At 50.7% G+C, this 17,571-nt stretch overlaps 2 protein-coding genes across 5 annotated transcripts; both read left to right on the top strand.

Annotated features, from left to right (window-relative positions):
* The first annotated feature begins 3,642 nt into the window (after positions 1 to 3,642).
* Positions 3,643 to 9,271, top strand: LOC109571804 (sialic acid-binding Ig-like lectin 14). Its single transcript, XM_070771569.1, has 7 exons — positions 3,643 to 3,747; positions 3,846 to 4,226; positions 4,452 to 4,724; positions 4,890 to 4,937; positions 6,365 to 6,610; positions 6,714 to 6,849; positions 7,119 to 9,271. The coding sequence occupies exons 1-7, from the start codon at positions 3,711 to 3,713 to the stop codon at positions 7,132 to 7,134; spliced, it is 1,137 nt and encodes a 378-aa protein (XP_070627670.1). The 5' UTR covers positions 3,643 to 3,710; the 3' UTR covers positions 7,135 to 9,271.
* A 139-nt stretch (positions 9,272 to 9,410) lies between these two features.
* LOC109572176 (sialic acid-binding Ig-like lectin 14) lies at positions 9,411 to 13,208 on the top strand. 4 transcript variants are annotated; one of them, XM_070771557.1, is made up of 8 exons: positions 9,411 to 9,543; positions 9,639 to 10,016; positions 10,402 to 10,512; positions 10,678 to 10,725; positions 12,027 to 12,089; positions 12,204 to 12,449; positions 12,553 to 12,688; positions 12,959 to 13,208. In XM_070771557.1, exons 1-8 carry the CDS (start codon positions 9,504 to 9,506, stop codon positions 12,972 to 12,974), a joined length of 1,038 nt encoding a protein of 345 aa, XP_070627658.1. In that variant the 5' UTR covers positions 9,411 to 9,503; the 3' UTR covers positions 12,975 to 13,208. The 4 variants fall into 4 exon arrangements, with proteins under 4 accessions (XP_070627658.1, XP_019834314.2, XP_070627659.1 ...); XM_019978755.2 differs by having other exon boundaries at positions 10,234 to 10,512; XM_070771558.1 differs by lacking the exon at positions 12,027 to 12,089 and having other exon boundaries at positions 9,412 to 9,543.
* The last annotated feature ends 4,363 nt before the right edge of the window (positions 13,209 to 17,571 follow it).

Below are 17,571 nucleotides of genomic sequence, written 5' to 3'. Positions count from 1 at the left end.
TGGGCATCAGAGAAGGACTTGCTAAAAAACACGAACATATGTCAGCAAGTTTCCCAGAAGTCCGTGGAAGGGTTGTGAGCTGCGAAATTGAAGGCAAGTCTTGTGGGGAGGGGTGGGGCAGTTGGTACTCATAGGTATGGGTGCGCGGGCCTGGCGGTGAGGGGCAAGGTTATGTTAGGCACATGCGAGATCATTCCAGCTCCAGTTGACCTGACCGGGAAAACAGAGTGTTGACTCACTTAACTTGAAGATCTCTGAAGTATACGGGCTCGGGCTTCCTGAGGGCTCAGCAGGTAAAGATACCACCTGCCATGCAGGAGACACAGAAGACCCAGGTTTGACCCCTGGGTCAGGAAGATCCTCTGGAGTAGGAAGTGGCAACCCATTGCAGTATATTCTTTTTTCCTTTTAAAACTCTATTTAAAATAAAATTTATTTATTTTTAATTAAAGGATGATTGCTTTACATTATTGGTTTCATTTCTGCCATACATCAACATGAGTTAGCCATAGGTGTACATATGTCCCCTCCCTCTTGAACCTCCCTCCCACCTCCCACCCCCTCCCACCCCTCTAGATTGTTACAGAGCCCCAGTTTGAGCTCCCTGAGTCATACAGCAAATTTCCATTGGCTACCTATTTTACATATGTTAGTGTGTATGCATCCATGCTACTCTCTCCAATTCGTCTCACCGTCTCCTTCCTCCCCCTGGCCTGTGTCCATAAATCTGTTCTCTATTTCTGCATCTCCAATGCTGCCCTGGGAATAGATTCATCAGTACCATCCTTCTAGATTCCATATATATATGTTAATATATGATATTTGTTTTCCTCTGTCTGACTTACTTCACTCTGTATAATAGGCCCTAGGTTCATCCACCTCATTAGAACTGACTCAAATGCCTTCCTTTTCATGACTGAGTAGTAGTCCATCGTGCATATTTAGTTTTTTGTTTAAAAAATCCCCTGCACAGAGGAGTCTGGTGGGCTGTCGTCCAAAGGGTCGAATACGACTGAGTGACTAAATGCACCCACACAGACACAATGGCTTCAGATACTGAGGGCTTTGGAACTTGGTCAATGTCACCAAGCTCCTTAAAAAAAAAACAACAGGGGGTGGGTTTCCCTGGGTCCAGTGGTTAAGAATTCGCCTTGCAACACAAGGCACACGGGTTCGATCTCTGGTCTGGGAAGATCCCACATGAGGAGGAGCAACTAAGCCCGTGTGCCACAACTACTGAGTCCCGACTCTAGAGCCTGTGCTGAACTACAAGAGAGAAGCCACAGCAATGGGAAGCCCACACACCGCAATGAAGAGCAGCCCCACACTTGCCACAACTAGAGGAAGTCCTTGTGCAGCAACGAAGACCCACCACGGCCAATAAATAGACTTTTTTTTTTTTTAAAGAGCATAGGAAAATATATAATATGTTGAAAAAAAAAAGTTGTTAACCCTGTAGCTTTGCTGGCCCTGTTCTCAGGCAGGCTCTCACCACATACTCAGCTCTGAAGACTTCCAATCCACACTCTTCCTTCCCTAGAGATGTTGGCGACTGAGCAAGCATCCTGTGGGGCCTTCCTGGGAGAGACCCTCCCCCACACCCTCTGCTCTAGCCCCTCTCTGAAGTATCCAGACAGCAGGATCTCATCCGTGTGTGCGTGAGTGCTAAGTCACTCCATCGCATCCAACTCATGGCGACCTGATGGACTGTAGCTTGCCAGGCTCCTCTGTCCATGGGATTCTCCAGGCAATACCGGACTGGGTTGCCATTTCCCCCTCCAGGGTATCTTCCCGGGTTCCTAAGTTTTTTCAGATGCTAAAAACTGCCACCAACGTGAAGAAATTAACTACTTGAAGATCGGGAGCAAGTAGCCCCCAGATCTTCTGACACCTAAGTATTGATCACCATCAATCAATCAAAGAATTGTGCACGAGTTGATCACACACCCTGGGCAACCCTCCTTCACTTGGCCTTTAAAAATGCTTTGCTGAAACCCTTTGTGGATTTCAGGGTGTTTTATAGCAGAAGCCACCTATCTCCTTCCATGCCTGCAGCAAACCTTTCTCCCTTCAAACTCCAGCACTTGACTGTTCCTCAGACAGGCCAAATTGTTTTCAGTAACAAGGTTACAGGAAAATTTCCTTTTCTGTTCAAAATCATGGTCCTTCTTTCTACAGGTTGTGGCTTCTAGATGTAACTTCCTTCCAGATAAAAACTGATCTTATCTGTGTTCCCGCCTCTGACAGATGAATCAGAGCATGGGGTAAGAGAATGACGTAATCACAGAGTGTTATGGAACTGCGTCCTTGGGCTCTCTAATCAAAAGAAATGGATGAGAGGCCAGAGAAGAAATTCAGGGCAGGCTTTATTGAGACTCCGAGGTCGGGAGAGCTGGTCCTTTAAATGGGATGAGGGTGGGTGGATCAGTGGGTGGGGCCAGAGGCATGGTTTAGGTGGTCTGCCCATGCCTCTGTGGTGCTGGGTGCAGGGATCAGGCCCAGTACCCTGTTTTTGCTCCCTACACAGCAGACGGGGCAGTTAGGTTTTGGTCTTTTTGTATCTTATTGCTCATGATTTGCACCAGCTGCAGATGCCTGGAGTTATTTTTAGTCCCTTATAGTTTCTTTGTATTTTGTCACTCTGGAAGATGTTTGTCCAGGTACAAGCACTGCCATAAGGGGTCCTAGGTCCCAGTCTGTCTCAAGGGCAGGGTCTTGACCTTCCAGCCTAGCGATGCTTCTGCCCTCCCTGCTAATGACCAGGTAACCCCCGAAGGTAGGCGAGGTGGGGTGTGGGGCTGGCCCTGCTCTGCTCTCTATCTGCCTAGACAGAGCCTGGGAGTGTGCAGAAGCTCTGTGTCCCCAAAGCCTTAGTTGAACGAACAAGTACCAGTGCCCGGTTCTGTCCTAAGCACGTGACACACATGAACTCATTTAATCGGCATTTCTGCTAGTTTCTCTGTTTTTCAAAATGAGCAAACTGAGGCACAGAGAGGCGAAGTCACTCTGGGAAAATTGAATACATGGCAGGTGAAGTGGCAGGCGTCTGGGTTCCCAACCGGGCACTCTATGCCCTCAGCTTCTGCATTCCAAACCCCCGGGTGCTCAGGTGGCTTTAACCGCCAACAGCAGGACTGGAATCTGAGCCTGCCTGGGACCAGGGCACTGATGGGGATGGGGACCCAACTCCAAGGGGTCAGGAGGCTCCAGGCTCACAATGGGGACCGTATCTCAGGGGATCTAGATGCACTTGTCCCTGAGATCTCAGCGTCTCTCCTGGGTCGGGGGCAGCCCTTCCTCTCCTGGATGCTCAGCCTGGGCTCCTCTCCACACCTGACCATGAATTTGCTCCTGGACGTCCCAGGAGCTCTGATCCCTGGGGAGCTAGCCAGGTGACCCTCCACCCCACCCCGTGTAGAAAGCGGTACACGGGGAAAGCGCGGGCAGCAATCGGGCCCTGGGAGTCTCCAGCCTCATGTTTTAGGCTCACAGTTTGAAGGTGCAAATGGGAGAGATGGGGAAACGAGATTTCTCAGACAGTCCCCACCCTCGGTACGTGGTACCTAACTTCCCCTTCCATGGATCTTAAGAGCTACCTCTCCGTCACCCTCTGGCTTCCTGTTGGAGCTTCCTCGTTCACTCCCCACATTCGGGGTGCTTCCCTCCCCAACAGAGGGACCTGAACCAGCTCTGTGCTGGCGGATGCTGACATGGTGCCCTTGCTGCTGCTGCCCCTGCTGTGGGGGGGTGAGTGGGAGAGGGGTGGGGGACAGGGCTCACGGCTGGGGGAGGGGGGCACGTGTGGGGAGGGGCTGGAGCTGCAGCTGAGCCTCTGTGTCCCCCAGGGTCCCTGCAGGAGCTTCCGGGGTTTGAGCTCCGAGTGCAGGAATCGGTGACGGTGGAGGCTTGCATGTACCTTCGCGTGTCCTGCTCCTTCTCCTACCAATGGTATCCCTGGTATCCCTCTATGGAACCCATCATCTATTGGTTCCGGGAAGGGGACGGCCCACACAGTGATCCTGTGGCCACCAACGACCCAAACAGAAGACAGAAGCCAGAGACCCAGGGCCGATTCCGCCTCGTCGGGGACCCCAGCATCAACGACTGCTCCCTGAGCATCAAAGAGGCCAGGCTGAGCGACTCAGGAATCTACTACTTCCGAGTGGAGAGAGGACCTAATGTGAAATACAATTACAGAGATAAGAAGCTGAATTTGCAGGTGACAGGTATGACAGGGGGCCCAGGAGAGGACCCTGGGACATGGGGATCTATTAGAATAGGAACAGGATTTAGGACCACTCCTTGCTCCAGGTCTTGGGGTTTGAGGGTTCAGGAGAGACCCAGGACTGGGAGTGAGCTGTGGCCGTGAGGCACTGGTCCCTCTGAGGGTCCCCTTCTGGGTCCTCACACCCCGGGGGCCAGGCATCTCCCTCTCTCCTCCTCAACCTCAGCAGAGAAACCCGACATCCAGTTTCTGGAGCCTCTGGAGTCTGGGCACCCCACAAAGCTGACCTGCAGCCTGTCGCTACCTTGTGATGAGCGACACCCTCTCCTGTTCTCCTGGGCGGGAGACACCCTTGACGAGATGGACCCAGGGACCCTCCACTCCTCGGAGCTCACCCTCACCCCAAGGCCCCAGGACCACGGCACCAACCTCACCTGTCTGGTGACACTCCAGGGAACGCAGGTGACCCTGGAGAGAACCGTCCGGCTCAACGTCTCCTGTGAGTGTGGAGGGGCGGTGGGGTCCCTGGGAGTGGTGTTGGCAGGAGGCAGGTGGCATCCCTGCATCCCTTTCCAGCTGAGATTGGGGGAATAAAGCTCATCCTCTCAGGTGGCTCCTGGGGTGGAGCACTGATGGCTTCCTGCCTCTCCCATTTTCCTCCCAGATGCTCCACAGTTGGTGATCACGAGACTATCTCAGGAAAGCTTTACAGGTAGGAAGGATGGTCTCTCCTCTGGGGCTGTGATGGGAGCAGGTCTCTGCCAGCTCAGGGCTCAGAGCTTGGAGATGAGACGGTCATTCACTCCTCAGCCCCCAAGCTCTGGACCTGTCCTCTCTCCCCAGTGTCTCGCATCCATGGACTATTACTTTTGCCTGCTCCCTTTCCTTTTCTTAGTTTAAAATTTTAGTTTTAACTGTGAGAAAACACACAGATGATCAAAGTTACCATCTTGACCACTTTAAAGGGTAGATCTCAGTAGGGTGAGGTCCAGGGACAGTGCTGTGCACCCATCCACAGAGCTCTTCCCGACTGGCAGAACCGAAACGCCAAACCCACCAGGTGCAGTGTCCCCGTTCCCTCCCGCTTCAGCCCCTGGCCACCAGCTTTCCGCTTTTAGTGTCTGTGATGGACTACTCTAGCTTCTGCTTTTTTTTTTTTTTTAATGTTTCTGGCTGTCATCAACTCCTATGACAGGAACCCTCCTTCAGCTCTGATGTCATCATCTTTCAGAGGGACTCCTGTTCCCATTGCCCACAGCTCCACCTTGGACCCCATTCCAACCTCTCTTTACCTTCCTGGGTGGACTCCTCCCATCCCGAGTCTCCGCTTGTGGTCATGCCCGCATCCTGATCCCCCCGTCCTGTCTCTACTCTGTCCATCCAGAGATGTTCTGCAGGTTTAACTACCTCTTGCTGATGCTTGTCAACTGCACCCTGTCCCCCACTTAACCGGGCTGTGGTTGGACGGCCCTCTACCCATCACCCTTTCTCACCAGCTGCACCCATGACTCAGGGACTTCTGCAGAGCTTCACTGCTCAAATCACTTCCCCCTTTCCATGTCCTTGGCCCCAGAGCCAGCTGCAGTCTTGTCCTGGAGCCTGGGCCAGTGATCAGCCTCCTCCCTCAGCCTCCCCGCCTCCTGTCTCATGTGCAGTCCAGGGCCCCACTTGGCCCCAGTAGGGTCCTGAGAGTCCGCGCCGACACTGAAGCTTCCCCTTCTCACAGGCTCCTACTGCTTGCCCGTCACCCTGGAGCAAAGCCCAGCGCTCTCAGTCCTGCTGTCAGGGCTCCAGCACATCTGCCCCTCCCTTCTCTCTCCCACTCTTATCGTGTCTCTGTCGCTCCGGGTCCTCTCTGCCACGATGCAGACCATGTGCCTTTCTCCCCATCTTCCAGGCTATCTCTCTCTTGGCACATCTTCCCGTCAGCTTCCCACCCACTTCTCTCCCTTCCATCCTCAGATCAGCTCCCATTTCTTCTGGGAGCCTGCAAAGACCACCAGGACTGTTGCCTCATCGGCCTCAGTGAGCTCATCCTGGGTCCTTGTCACCCGGCAGTCTTTCTGCATCAGGAAGTGGGCGGAGCGAGGGTGAGACAGCCCTTGGCTCCACCCACTCATCCGTGCATGTCTCACCCAGATCTGAATGGCACGTCACTGCCCATCCTGGAGGGCCAGTTCCTGCGCCTGGTCTGTGTGGCCGACAGCAACCCCCCTGCCACGCTGAGCTGGCTCTGGGAGGGAAAATCCCTGAGTCCCTCCCAGCGCTCAGCCCCCGGGGTCCTGGAGATACCCCGTGTGGGGGTCAGAGATGGAGGAGAAGTCACCTGCCGAGCTCAGCACCCACTGGGCTCCCAGCAAGTTTCCTTCAGCCTCTCTGTGCAGAGTGAGTTGCAGGGCAGGTGCTGGGGACGGGTAGCCTGGGCAGGTGTGTGCCTTTGGGAGGGCTGGGTCTGGGGACTGAGCTTCACCCCCTCTCCCTTCCCCAGAAAGCCCCCCTCCCTGCAGCTGTGAGACTGAGGAGCAGCAGGGCTCCTGGCCCCTGGTCCTCACCCTGATCAGAGGGGCCCTCATGGGGGCTGGCTTCCTCCTCACCTATGGCCTCACCTGGATCTACTACACCAGGTGAGCACACCTGTTCCCCTGCACGGAAGTCCGGGGAATGGCTCTGGAGTTGCCGGTGGTGCTGGGCGGTCCTGTCCTGCCTGGAGCTAAACTGTGTGACTCTCCAGGGCCTTCCATGTTGGTCCTGTAGCTAAGATTCCAGGTTTCCCCTGCAGGGGGCAGGGGTTGGATCTCAGGTTGGGGACTAAGATCCCACCCGCCTTGAGGCAGAGCCCAGAACGAGTGAAATGCATCTGCATTTCTGACCTGAGACCGTGTTGGCTCTGCAGGTGTGGTGGCCACTAGGGAGCTGGGCTGAGGGGTGTGGCCGAGCCTCGCTCCCTGTCATGACGAGATTCACCCGAGGATGCAGAGCCCAGAGGACAGATGTGGGGACATCACTGGGTGCTTCTCCCTGGAAACTCTCCAGTCAAACCCTGTGTTATTTGCATCCATGAGCTTTTATTTGTGTTGATTGTGTGACAACAGGAAGAGTCAATTCCATTGAAAGGAGACTTTCTGACTTACCTCATTTAGTATGAGATTATCCATGTTTTTATATTAATAACTCATTGTTGGTTTTGCTACGGTTTTTGTCTTGAAAGTGGTATTTTATGTATGACTATTCCTCCAGTTATGTATGAACCCTAAAATACGATGACATTGCATTTGTTTCCATGTTTTGGCTCTTTCAACATGTCGTTGATATGAATGTTGTGATGAAAATAGGAAGGCTAGCAAGTTTTCCTGGTGGGTATGGAACTGCTTCGTCATAAGTTTGGCATATATTTAGTTCTAGAAGGTACCTTCAAAGGGTTCTCTTGAGTGGTCAAGTGAATTTCCATCCCCGCATCATATTTGAGGGTTCTGAGCTGTCTGTATCCTCAGCATCACTTGTATTAGCAGCAGGCTCAGTTTTCAGTCCTGCCTTCCATTGTGGCAATGTCTCCTTATCTTTTTGTTTCCTTTATGTGCAATGTGATATTGAGCTATTTGAATATCTCCTTTTGTGAAATTCCTGTTTGAGTTTTTGCCCATTTAAAAATAAAAACTGGGCAATCTTTTTCTTATTGAGTTCTTTGTTCTGGGTATGATTTTTAAAATTAAAGTATAATTGATGTATAACGTTGTGTTAGTGTCACAGTATAGCAAAGTGATTCAGCTATATATGTATATTTCTCTCAGATTAATTTCCACTATAAGTTATTACAAGATACCGAGTAGAGTTCCCTGTGCTATACAGTCGGTCTTTGTTGGTTATCTATTTTATACACAGTTGTGTGTATATGTCAGTCCCAATCTCTCAATTTATCCCTCCTTCTTTTAATGGTGTTTATTTTTTAAGAAACAAAGATGTAAACATATGTCCAAATAAATATAAAACCAATATTCATTTGTTCTCACAACCTGTTCCTGGGAGTGTCTCAAATATATATGTTTATTGTCATATTTAGGAAATCTTCATGAAATTTCTCCCTTAAAGAATAGTAACATTACAGGTTGTTTCCACATGTGGCTCGAGCCCTTCCTGTGGCCTTGAAAACAAGGCTGTGAAGATTGTTGTTGTTCAGTCTCTCAATTGTGTCCGACTCTTGGTGAGACCTCATGGACTGCAGCAGGAGGGCTTCCCTGTCCTTCACTATCTCCTGAAGCCTGCTCAAACTCACGTCCATTGAGTCGGTGATGCCATCCAACCATCTCGTCTTCTGTCATCTCCTTCTCCTCCAGCCTTCTATCTTTCCCAGCATCAAGGTCTTTTTCAGCATCTGGATCTTTTCCAATGAGTCGGCTCTTCACATCAGGTGGCCAAAGTATTGGAGCTTCAGCATCAGTCTTTCCAATGACTATTCAGGCTTGATTTCCTTTACGATTGCCTGGTTTGATCTCCTTGCAGTCCAAGGGACTCTCAACAGTCTTCTCCAACAGCACAGTTTGAAAGCATCAATTCTTCTGCACTCAGCCTTCTTAATGATGAAGAAAGAGTGATGGGTCCTGAATTGTGTTTCAGGTAAGATCTAGCCTAGGGTCCCCAATTATGGAGCAAGCGTCTCCCTTTACCCACTCCGTTTTTCATGGTCTTCTGCCCCAGGGCTGGTCCAACAGACCCTGAGATCCAGGAAGACCCACAGCCCTGTTTGCCATGTTATAAAAACCCTTCTGGGCAAAGGAGCTTTTCACCTTCAGCTTTCTTGCCTGGCTTCCGCCCTCCACTGCATTTGGGTCAGGAAGCTTGTTTTCTGACCCTAGTGGAACATATTTGAGAAAATTTTCAATATCTTTTCCTGAAAGTCCAGTTTTTCTGCTGTAGGGTGGGTGGCTCCGAATGGATCCGATCTCGTTTCTCTTTTCTGGTTGCGGCGCTGCAGGCTGGGCAACCCACGGTGGACGCGAACATCACTGGGAAGGCAATCATGTCAGAGCCCCGTGCGGGGAAGCCTCTGGGACTCTGGGGGTCCCATGATCACCCCCTGCGGTATAGGGGGGATGGGGAGGAGGTGGGGGGTGAGGGGTGGCATGACACTGCAGCCCCCACCCCAACCCCACAGCCTTTAGCTTCCGAGTTTCCCTTCTGTTCTGGCAGCAACTGACTTCCTGTTGGGGCTTCCTGGTTCCCACCCCACATTCGGGGCACTAACTTCCGCAACAGAGAGACTTGGACCCCGGGGGACTCGGATATGGTGCCCCTGCTGCTCCTGCTGCCCCTGCTGTGGGGGGGTGAGCGGCGTGGGAGGAGGGGGGGTCACCGGTGGAGGAGGGGCGGCTCAGGTGGGGAGGGGCCTGCAGCTGCAGCTCAGCCTCCGTGTCCGCAGAATCCCTGCAGGAGAATCCAGGGTACAGGCTCCGAGTGCAGGAATCCCTGACCGTGCAGGCAGGCCTGGGCGTCCTCGTGCCCTGCAACTTCTCCTACCCTTGGAGCTCCTGGTATTCCTCTATGGAACCCTTCATCTATTGGTTCCGGGAAGGGGATGGCCCACACAGTGATCCTGTGACCACCAACAACCCGAAGAGGCGAGTGAAGATGGAGACCCGGGGCCGATTCCGCCTCCTCAGGGACCCCAGCGACAACGACTGCTCCCTGAGCATCAGAGACGCCAGGATGAGCGACACAGGAGTCTACTATTTCCGGGTGGAAAGAGACGATGTGAAATACAGTTACAGAGATAAGAAGCTGAATTTGCAGGTGACAGGTATGGCAGGAGCCCAGGAGAGGACCCTGGGACGTGGGGACCTTCCTGTTAGAATAGGAACAGGACATAGGACCACCCCAGGTCTTGGGATGTGCGAGTGCAGAAGAGACCCAGGACTGGGAGTGAGCTGTGGCCTTTAGCACGGGTCCCTCTGAGGGTCCTCCTCTGGGTCCCCATGCCCTCATGGGGCCCAGGCATTTCCCTCTCTCTTCCTCAGCCCCACCATGGAAACCCTACATCTTGTTTCCGGAACCTCTGGAGGCTGGTCGCCCCACAAAGCTGACCTGCACCCTGTCACTAGCATCTGGTGAGGGACACCCTCTCCTGTTCTCCTGGGTGGGGGAGGCAGTTGACATCATGAACCCAGACACCCTCCACTCCTCAGAGCTCACCCTCACCCCAAGGCCCCAGGACCATGGCACCAACCTCACCTGTCGGGTGACACTCCAAGGATCTCAGGTGACCCTGGAGACAACCGTCCGGCTCAACGTCTCCTGTAAGTGTGGAGGGGCGGCGGGGTCCCTGGGGGCGGTGTTGGCAGGAGGCGGGTGGCGTCCCTGCATCCCTTTCCATCTGAGATTGGGGGAATAAAGCTCATCCTCTCAGGTGGCTCCTGGGGTGGAGCACTGACGCCTCCCTGCCTCTCCCGTCTTCCTCCCAGATGCTCCACGGTTGGTGACCATGAGAATATCTCAGGAAAGCTTGACAGGTAGGAAGGATGGTCTCTCCTCTGGGGCTGTGATGGCAGCAGGTCTCTGCCAGCTCAGGGCTGAGGGCTTGGAGATGAGATAGGCCCTCACTCTTCCGGACCTGTCCTCCTCTCTCCCCAATGTCTCGCATCCATGAACTATTACTTTTGCCTGCTCCCTTTCCTTTTCTTAGTTTAAAATTTTAGTTTTAACTGTGAGAAACCACACAGAAGATCAGAGTTACCATCTTCACCACTTTTAAGGGTAGAGCCCAGCTGCGGGAAGTCCATCTAGGCAGGGTGTTGTGCAACCCATCCACACAACCCTGTCCATTCTGCAGAATTGAAACTTGAAACCCATCAGATATAGCCTCCGCACCCCCTTCCCCTTTCAGCCCCTGGGAACCAGCATTCCACTTTTGTCTCTGTGATTTGTATTACTGTGTATGTTCTGCTCTTTGTAAAAAAAATTTTCTGTCTGTCCTCATCTCCTATGACCTGCGCCCTCACCATCTTTGCCAGGAGCCACCCCTGTTTCCTGGGCTTCCCTGGTGGCTCAGACAGTAAAAATCTACCTGAAATGCAAGAGATGCCGGAGAAAGGGGTTGGAACCCTGGGTTGGGATGATTCCCTGGAGCAGGAAATGGCAACCCACTCCAGTATTCTTGCCTGGAAAATTCAATGAACAGAGGAGCCTGGCAGGTTACAGATTATAGAGTCCCAAAGAGTCAGACATGACTCTTGACTGAGCATGCACAGAACCACCTCTTGCTGATGCCTGTCAACTGCACCCTGTCCCCCACTTAACCGGGCTGTGGTTGGACGGCCCTCTACCCATCACCCTTTCTCACCAGCTGCACCCATGACTCAGGGACTTCTGCAGAGCTTCACTGCTCAAATCACTTCCCCCTTTCCATGTCCTTGGCCCCAGAGCCAGCTGCAGTCTTGTCTTGGACCCTGGGCCACACTGATCAGCCTCCTCCCTCAGCCTCCCCACCTCCTGTCTCTTGTGCAGTCCAGGGCCCCACCTGGCCCCAGCAGGGTCCTGAGAGTCCGCACCGACACTGAAGCTTCCCCTTCTCACAGGCTCCTACTGCTTGCCCGTCACCTTGAAGCAAAGCCCAGCGCTCTCAGTCCTGCTGTCAGGGCTCCAGCACATCTGCGCCTCCCTTCTCTCTCCCACTCTTATCGTGTCTCTGTTGCTCTGGGTCCTCTCTGCCACGATGCAGACCACGTGCCTTTCTCCCCATCTTCCAGGCTATCTCTCTCTTGGCACATCTTCCCGTCAGCTTCCCACCCACTTCTCTCCCTTCCATCCTCAGATCAGCTCCCATTTCTTCTGGGAGCCTGCAAAGACCACCAGGACTGTTGCCTCATCGGCCTCAGTGAGCTCATCCTGGGTCCTTGTCACCCGGCAGTCTTTCTGCATCAGGAAGTGGGTGGAGCGAGGGTGAGACAGCCCTTGGCTCCACCCCCTCATCGGTGCATCTCTCACCCAGATCTGAATGGCACGTCACTGCCCATCCTGGAGGGCCAGTTCCTGCGCCTGGTCTGTGTGGCCGACAGCAACCCCCCTGCCACGCTGAGCTGGCTCTGGGAGGGAAAAGCGCTGAGTCCCTCCCACCGCTCAGCCCCCGGGGTCCTGGAGATACCCCGTGTGGGGGTCAGAGATGGAGGAGAAGTCACCTGCCGAGCTCAGCACCCACTGGGCTCCCAGCAAGTTTCCTTCAGCCTCTCTGTGCAGAGTGAGTTGTAGGGCAGGTGCTGGGGACGGGCAGCCTGGGCAGGTGTGTGCCTTTGGGAGGGCTGGGTCTGGGGACTGAGCTTCACCCCCTCTCCCTTCCCCAGAAAGCCCCCCTCCCTGCAGCTGTGAGACTGAGGAGCAGCAGGGCTCCTGGCCCCTGGTCCTCACCCTGATCAGAGGGGCCCTCATGGGGGCTGGCTTCCTCCTCACCTATGGCCTCACCTGGATCTACTACACCAGGTGAGCACACCTGTTCCCCTGCACGGAAGTCCAGGGAATGGCTCTGGAGTTGCCGGTGGGGCTGGGCGGTCCTGTCCTGCCTGGAGCTAAACTGTGTGATTCTCCAGGGACTTCCATGTCGGTCCAGTGGTTGAGCCTGTGAGTTTCCACTGCAGGGGGCAGGAGTTCGATCCGGGGTTGGGGAACTAAGATTGCACATGCCTTGAGGCAGAGCCCAGAATGAATGAAATGGGTCTGTTTCTCTGACCTGAGACTCTGTTGGCTCTGCAGGTGTGGCGGCCACTAGGGACCTGGGCTGAGGGGTGTGGCTGAGCCTGGCTCCCGTCATGACGAGATTCACCCGAGGATGCAGAGCCCAGAGGACAGATGTGGGGACATCACTGTCTGCTTCTCCCTGGAAACTCTTGATTCCAAATCTGTCTCATTTCCACCCAGGGGTTTTAACTTTTTAATTTGTAGAGATGACTGTGTTATGACAGTATCTTTGTTATGACAAAGAGTAAATTCCATTGAAAAGAGACTTTTATTACTTTCATTTTCCAAGAATACATGGTCCCTCATCAGGGCAGGGCCCAGGGGGGAGCACGAGGTTGTGCTCAAGGAGCAGGAGCAAGCGTGGGGAAGCCTTTTTCGAGTTTCCACTGGAGAGACAAGGCTTGTTGTTGTCGTTCAATTCTCAGTTGGTTTGACTCTTTACAATGCAGCATGCCAGGCTTCCATGTCCTTCACTATCTCTCAGAGCTTGCTCAAACTCTTTTTCATTGAGTTGGTGATGCCATCCAACCATGTCGTTCCCTTCTCCTTCCATCTTCAATCTTTCACAGCATCAGGACCTTTTCTAATGAATTGACTCTTGGCATCTGGTGGCCAAAGTATTGGAGTTTTAGATTCAGCATCAGTCCTTCCAATGAATATTCAGGATTGATTTCCTTTAGTATGGACTGGTTGGATCTCCTTGCAGTCCAAGGGACTTCCAAGAATCTTCTCCAACACCACAGTTCAAAAGCATCACTTCTTTGGCGCTCAGCTTTCTTTATAGTCCAGCTTTCACATCCATACATGACTACTGAAGAAACCGTAGCTTTAACTAGATGGATCTTTATCAGCAAAATAATGTCTCTGCTTTTCAATATGCTGTCTAGCTTTGGAAGGAAATATAGCCTTTTTTCCAAGGATCAAGCATCTTTTAGTTTCATGGCTGCAGTCACCATCTGCAGTGATTTTGGAGTCCAAAAAAATAAAGTCTGTCACTGTTTCCATTGTTTCCCCATATATTTGCCATGAAGTGATGGGAACAGATGCTGTGATCTTAGTTTTTTGAATGTTGACTTTTAAGCCAGCTTTTTCACTCTCCTCTTTCACCTTCATGTAGAGGCTCTTTAGTTCCGCCTCTCTTTCTGCCATTAGGATGGTGTAATCTGCATATTTGAGGTTATTGATATTTGTCTCAGCAATCTTGATTCCAGCTTGTGCTTCATCAAGCCTGCCATTTCGCATAATGTACTCTGCTGCTAAGTCACTTCAGTCGTGTCCGACTCTGTGCAACCCCATAGACGGCAGCCCACCAGGCTCCCCCGTCCCTGGGATTCTCCAGGCAAGAACACTGGAGTGGGTTGCCCTTTCCTTCTCTGTAATGTAAAATGTAAAATGTAAGTGAAAATGAAAGTGAAGTAGCTCAGTCATGTCTGACCCTCAGCGACCCCATGGACTGCAGCCTACCAGGCTCCTCCATCCATGGGATTTTCCAGGCAAGAGTACTGGAGTGGGGTGCCATTGCCTTCTCTGTAATGTACTCTGCATATAAATTAAATAAGCAGGGTGACAATATACAGCCTTAACGTACTCCTTTCCCAATTTTGTACCAGTCTGTTGTTCCATGTTTGGTTCTAACTGTTGCTTCTTGACCTGCAAACACATTTTGTAAGAGGCAGGTAAGGTAGTCTGGTAGTCCCATCTCTTGAAGAATTTTCCACAGTTTGTTGTGATCCACAACAAAGTCGAAAGTCAAAGGCCTTAGCATAGTCAGTGAAGCAGAAGTAGATATTCTTCTGGAAAGCCCTTGCTTTTTCTATGATCCAATCGATGTTGGCAATTTGATTTCTAGTTATTCTGCCTTTTCTAAATCCAGCTTGAACATCTGGAAGTTCTCAGTTCACATAGTGTTGAAACCTAGCTTGGAGAATTTTGAGCGTTACTTTGCTAGCATGTGAAACGAGTGCAATTATGTGGTAATTTGAACATTCTTTGGCATTGCCCTTCGTTGGGATTGGAATGAAAACTGACCTTTTCTAGTCCTATGCCCACTGCTGAGTTTTCCAAACTTAGCTTTAACTGTTTACCCAAACACTTTAACTGTTTTACCCACAGCCAGTCCCTCCCATCAGGAAGCTTGCACAAGTCTCTTATCCTCATCCAGCAGATAGCAGACAGAATGAAAACCAGTTACAGAAAACTAATCAAACTGATTATGTGGATCACAACCTTGTCTAATTCAATGAAACTGTGAGCCATGCTTTGTAGGGCCATGCAAGATGGATGGAACTTGGGGGAGAGTTCCTATAAAATGTGGTCCTCTGACGAAGGGAATGGCAAACCACTTCGGTATTCTTTCCTTGAGAACCCCATGAACAATATGCAAAGATAAAAAGATAGGACACTGAAAGATGAACTCCCCAAATCGGCAGGTGCCCAATATGCTGCTGGAGAAGAGGGGAGAAATTACTCCAGAAAAAATGAAGGGATGGAGCCAAAGCAAAAACTAATACCCAATTGTGGATGTATCCAGGGATGAAAGTAAAGTCTGATGCTGTAAAGAACGATATTGCATAGGAACATGGAATGTTAGGTCCGTGAATCAAGGTAAATTGGAAGTGGTTAAACGGGAGATGGCAAGAGTGAACATCAACAGTTTAGGAATCTGTGAACTAAAATAGACTGGAATGGGCAAATTTAATTCAGATGAGCATTACATCTACTACTGTGGTCAAGAATCCCTTTGAAGATACAGAGTAGCCATGATAGTCAACAAAAGTGTCCAAAATGCAGAACTTGGTGCAATCTCAAAACTGACAGAATGATGTCGGTTTGTTTCTAAGGCAAGCCATTCAATATCACAGTAATCCAAGTCTATGCCCCGACCAGTAATGCTGAGGAGGCTGAAGTTGAATGGTTCTATGAAGACCTAAAAGATCTTCTAGAACTAACACCAAGAAAGATGTCCTTTTCATTAAAAGGGACTGGAATGCAAAAGTGCAAGTCAAGAGATACCTGGAGTAACAGGCAAGTTTGGTCTTGGAGTACAAAATGAAGCAGGGCAAAGGCTAACAGAGTTTTGCCAAGAGAACACACTGATCATAGCAAACATCTTCTTCCAACAACACAAGAGACAACTCTACACAAGGACATCACCAGATAGTCAATACTGAAATCAGATTGATTATATTCTTTCCCTCTGAAGATGGAGAAGCTCTATACAGTCAGCAAAAGCAAGACTGGGAGCTGACTGTGGCTCAGATCATGAATTCCTTATTGTAAAAACCAGACTTAAATTGAAGAAAGCAGAGAAAACCACTAGACCATTCAGATATGACCTAAATCAAATCCCTATGACTGATTATACAGTGGAAGTGAGAAATAGATTCAAGGGATTAGATTTGATACACAGAGGGCCTGAAAACTATGGACGGAAATTCATAACATTGTACAGGGGGCGGTGATCAAAACCATCCCCAAGAAAATTAAATGCAAAAAGGGAGAATGGTTGTCTGAGGAGGCCTTACAAATAGCTGAGAAAAGAAGAGAAGCTCAAGGCAAAGGAGAAAAGGAAAGATATACATCTGAATGCAGAGTTCCAAAGAATAGCAAAGAGAGATAAGAAAGCCTTCATTAGTGAAGAATGCTAAGAAATGGAGGAAAACAATAGAATGGGAAAGCCTAGAGATCTCTTCAAGAAAGTTAGAGATACCAAGAGAGCATTTCATGCAAAGGTGAGCACAATAAAGGACAGAAATGGTATGGACCTAACAGAAGCAGAAGATATTAAGAAGAGGTGGCAAGAATACACAGAACTGTACAAAAAAGATCTTAATGACCCAGATAACCATGATGGAGCAATCTATCAACTAGAGCCAGACATCTTGGAGTGCAAGGCAAGTGGGCCCTTAGGAAGCATCACTATGAACAAAGCTAGTAGTGTTGATGGAATTCCAGCTGAGCTATTTCAAATCCTAAAAGATGATGCTGTGAAAGTGCTACACTCAATATGCCAGCAAATTTGGAAAACTCAGCAGTGGCCTCAGGACTGGAAAATGTCAGTTTTCATTCCAATCCCAAAGAAGGAGGCAAAGCTGGAAAGGGAGAATTCTTTAGGATCTTCTCCTGCGAATGATTCTTTTGGGCTCTGGGTTGAAGGGGTGACCTACAGTAGCTGTTGTCTGTAGTGGGTGATTTAGGGTAAGGGAAATAGTGAATTTGGGACTGACGGGTGGATCAAAGGGGATGATTGGGCATTATGGGGTATGGATTGGTTGGTTTTCATTTGAAGGACGAGGTCTTGTTAGAACGCTTTTCTGTTTCTAAGAGTTTGGTTGACCCTTGGAGGCAGTGTCCTTTATGGACCATCATGATTTTTAAGATGTGAAATCATCATAAGGAATAGAAAATAAAATACGGGTATTGAATACACCGAGCCCCGCCCACTATTACCTCATGTTTCTGAAGCCCACTCACCATCTACTACCTGCTTCTGCTCTTGGTCCTGCCTGAACCCGCCCTCCCGCCCTGATCCTCTCCCTCCATGTCAAGCCCTACATGACCTTCTCCCCTCATGACCCGAAAGTGATTTGGTTAACACCTGAGTTTCCAGTCTTCAACTTCCTATCAAT

Source organism: Bos indicus, chromosome 18, assembly GCF_029378745.1.
Source record: "Bos indicus isolate NIAB-ARS_2022 breed Sahiwal x Tharparkar chromosome 18, NIAB-ARS_B.indTharparkar_mat_pri_1.0, whole genome shotgun sequence".
NCBI lineage: Eukaryota > Metazoa > Chordata > Mammalia > Artiodactyla > Bovidae > Bos > Bos indicus.
The sequence above is the reverse complement of the archived record's forward strand: the minus strand, read 5'-3'. Positions and strand labels throughout refer to the sequence as shown.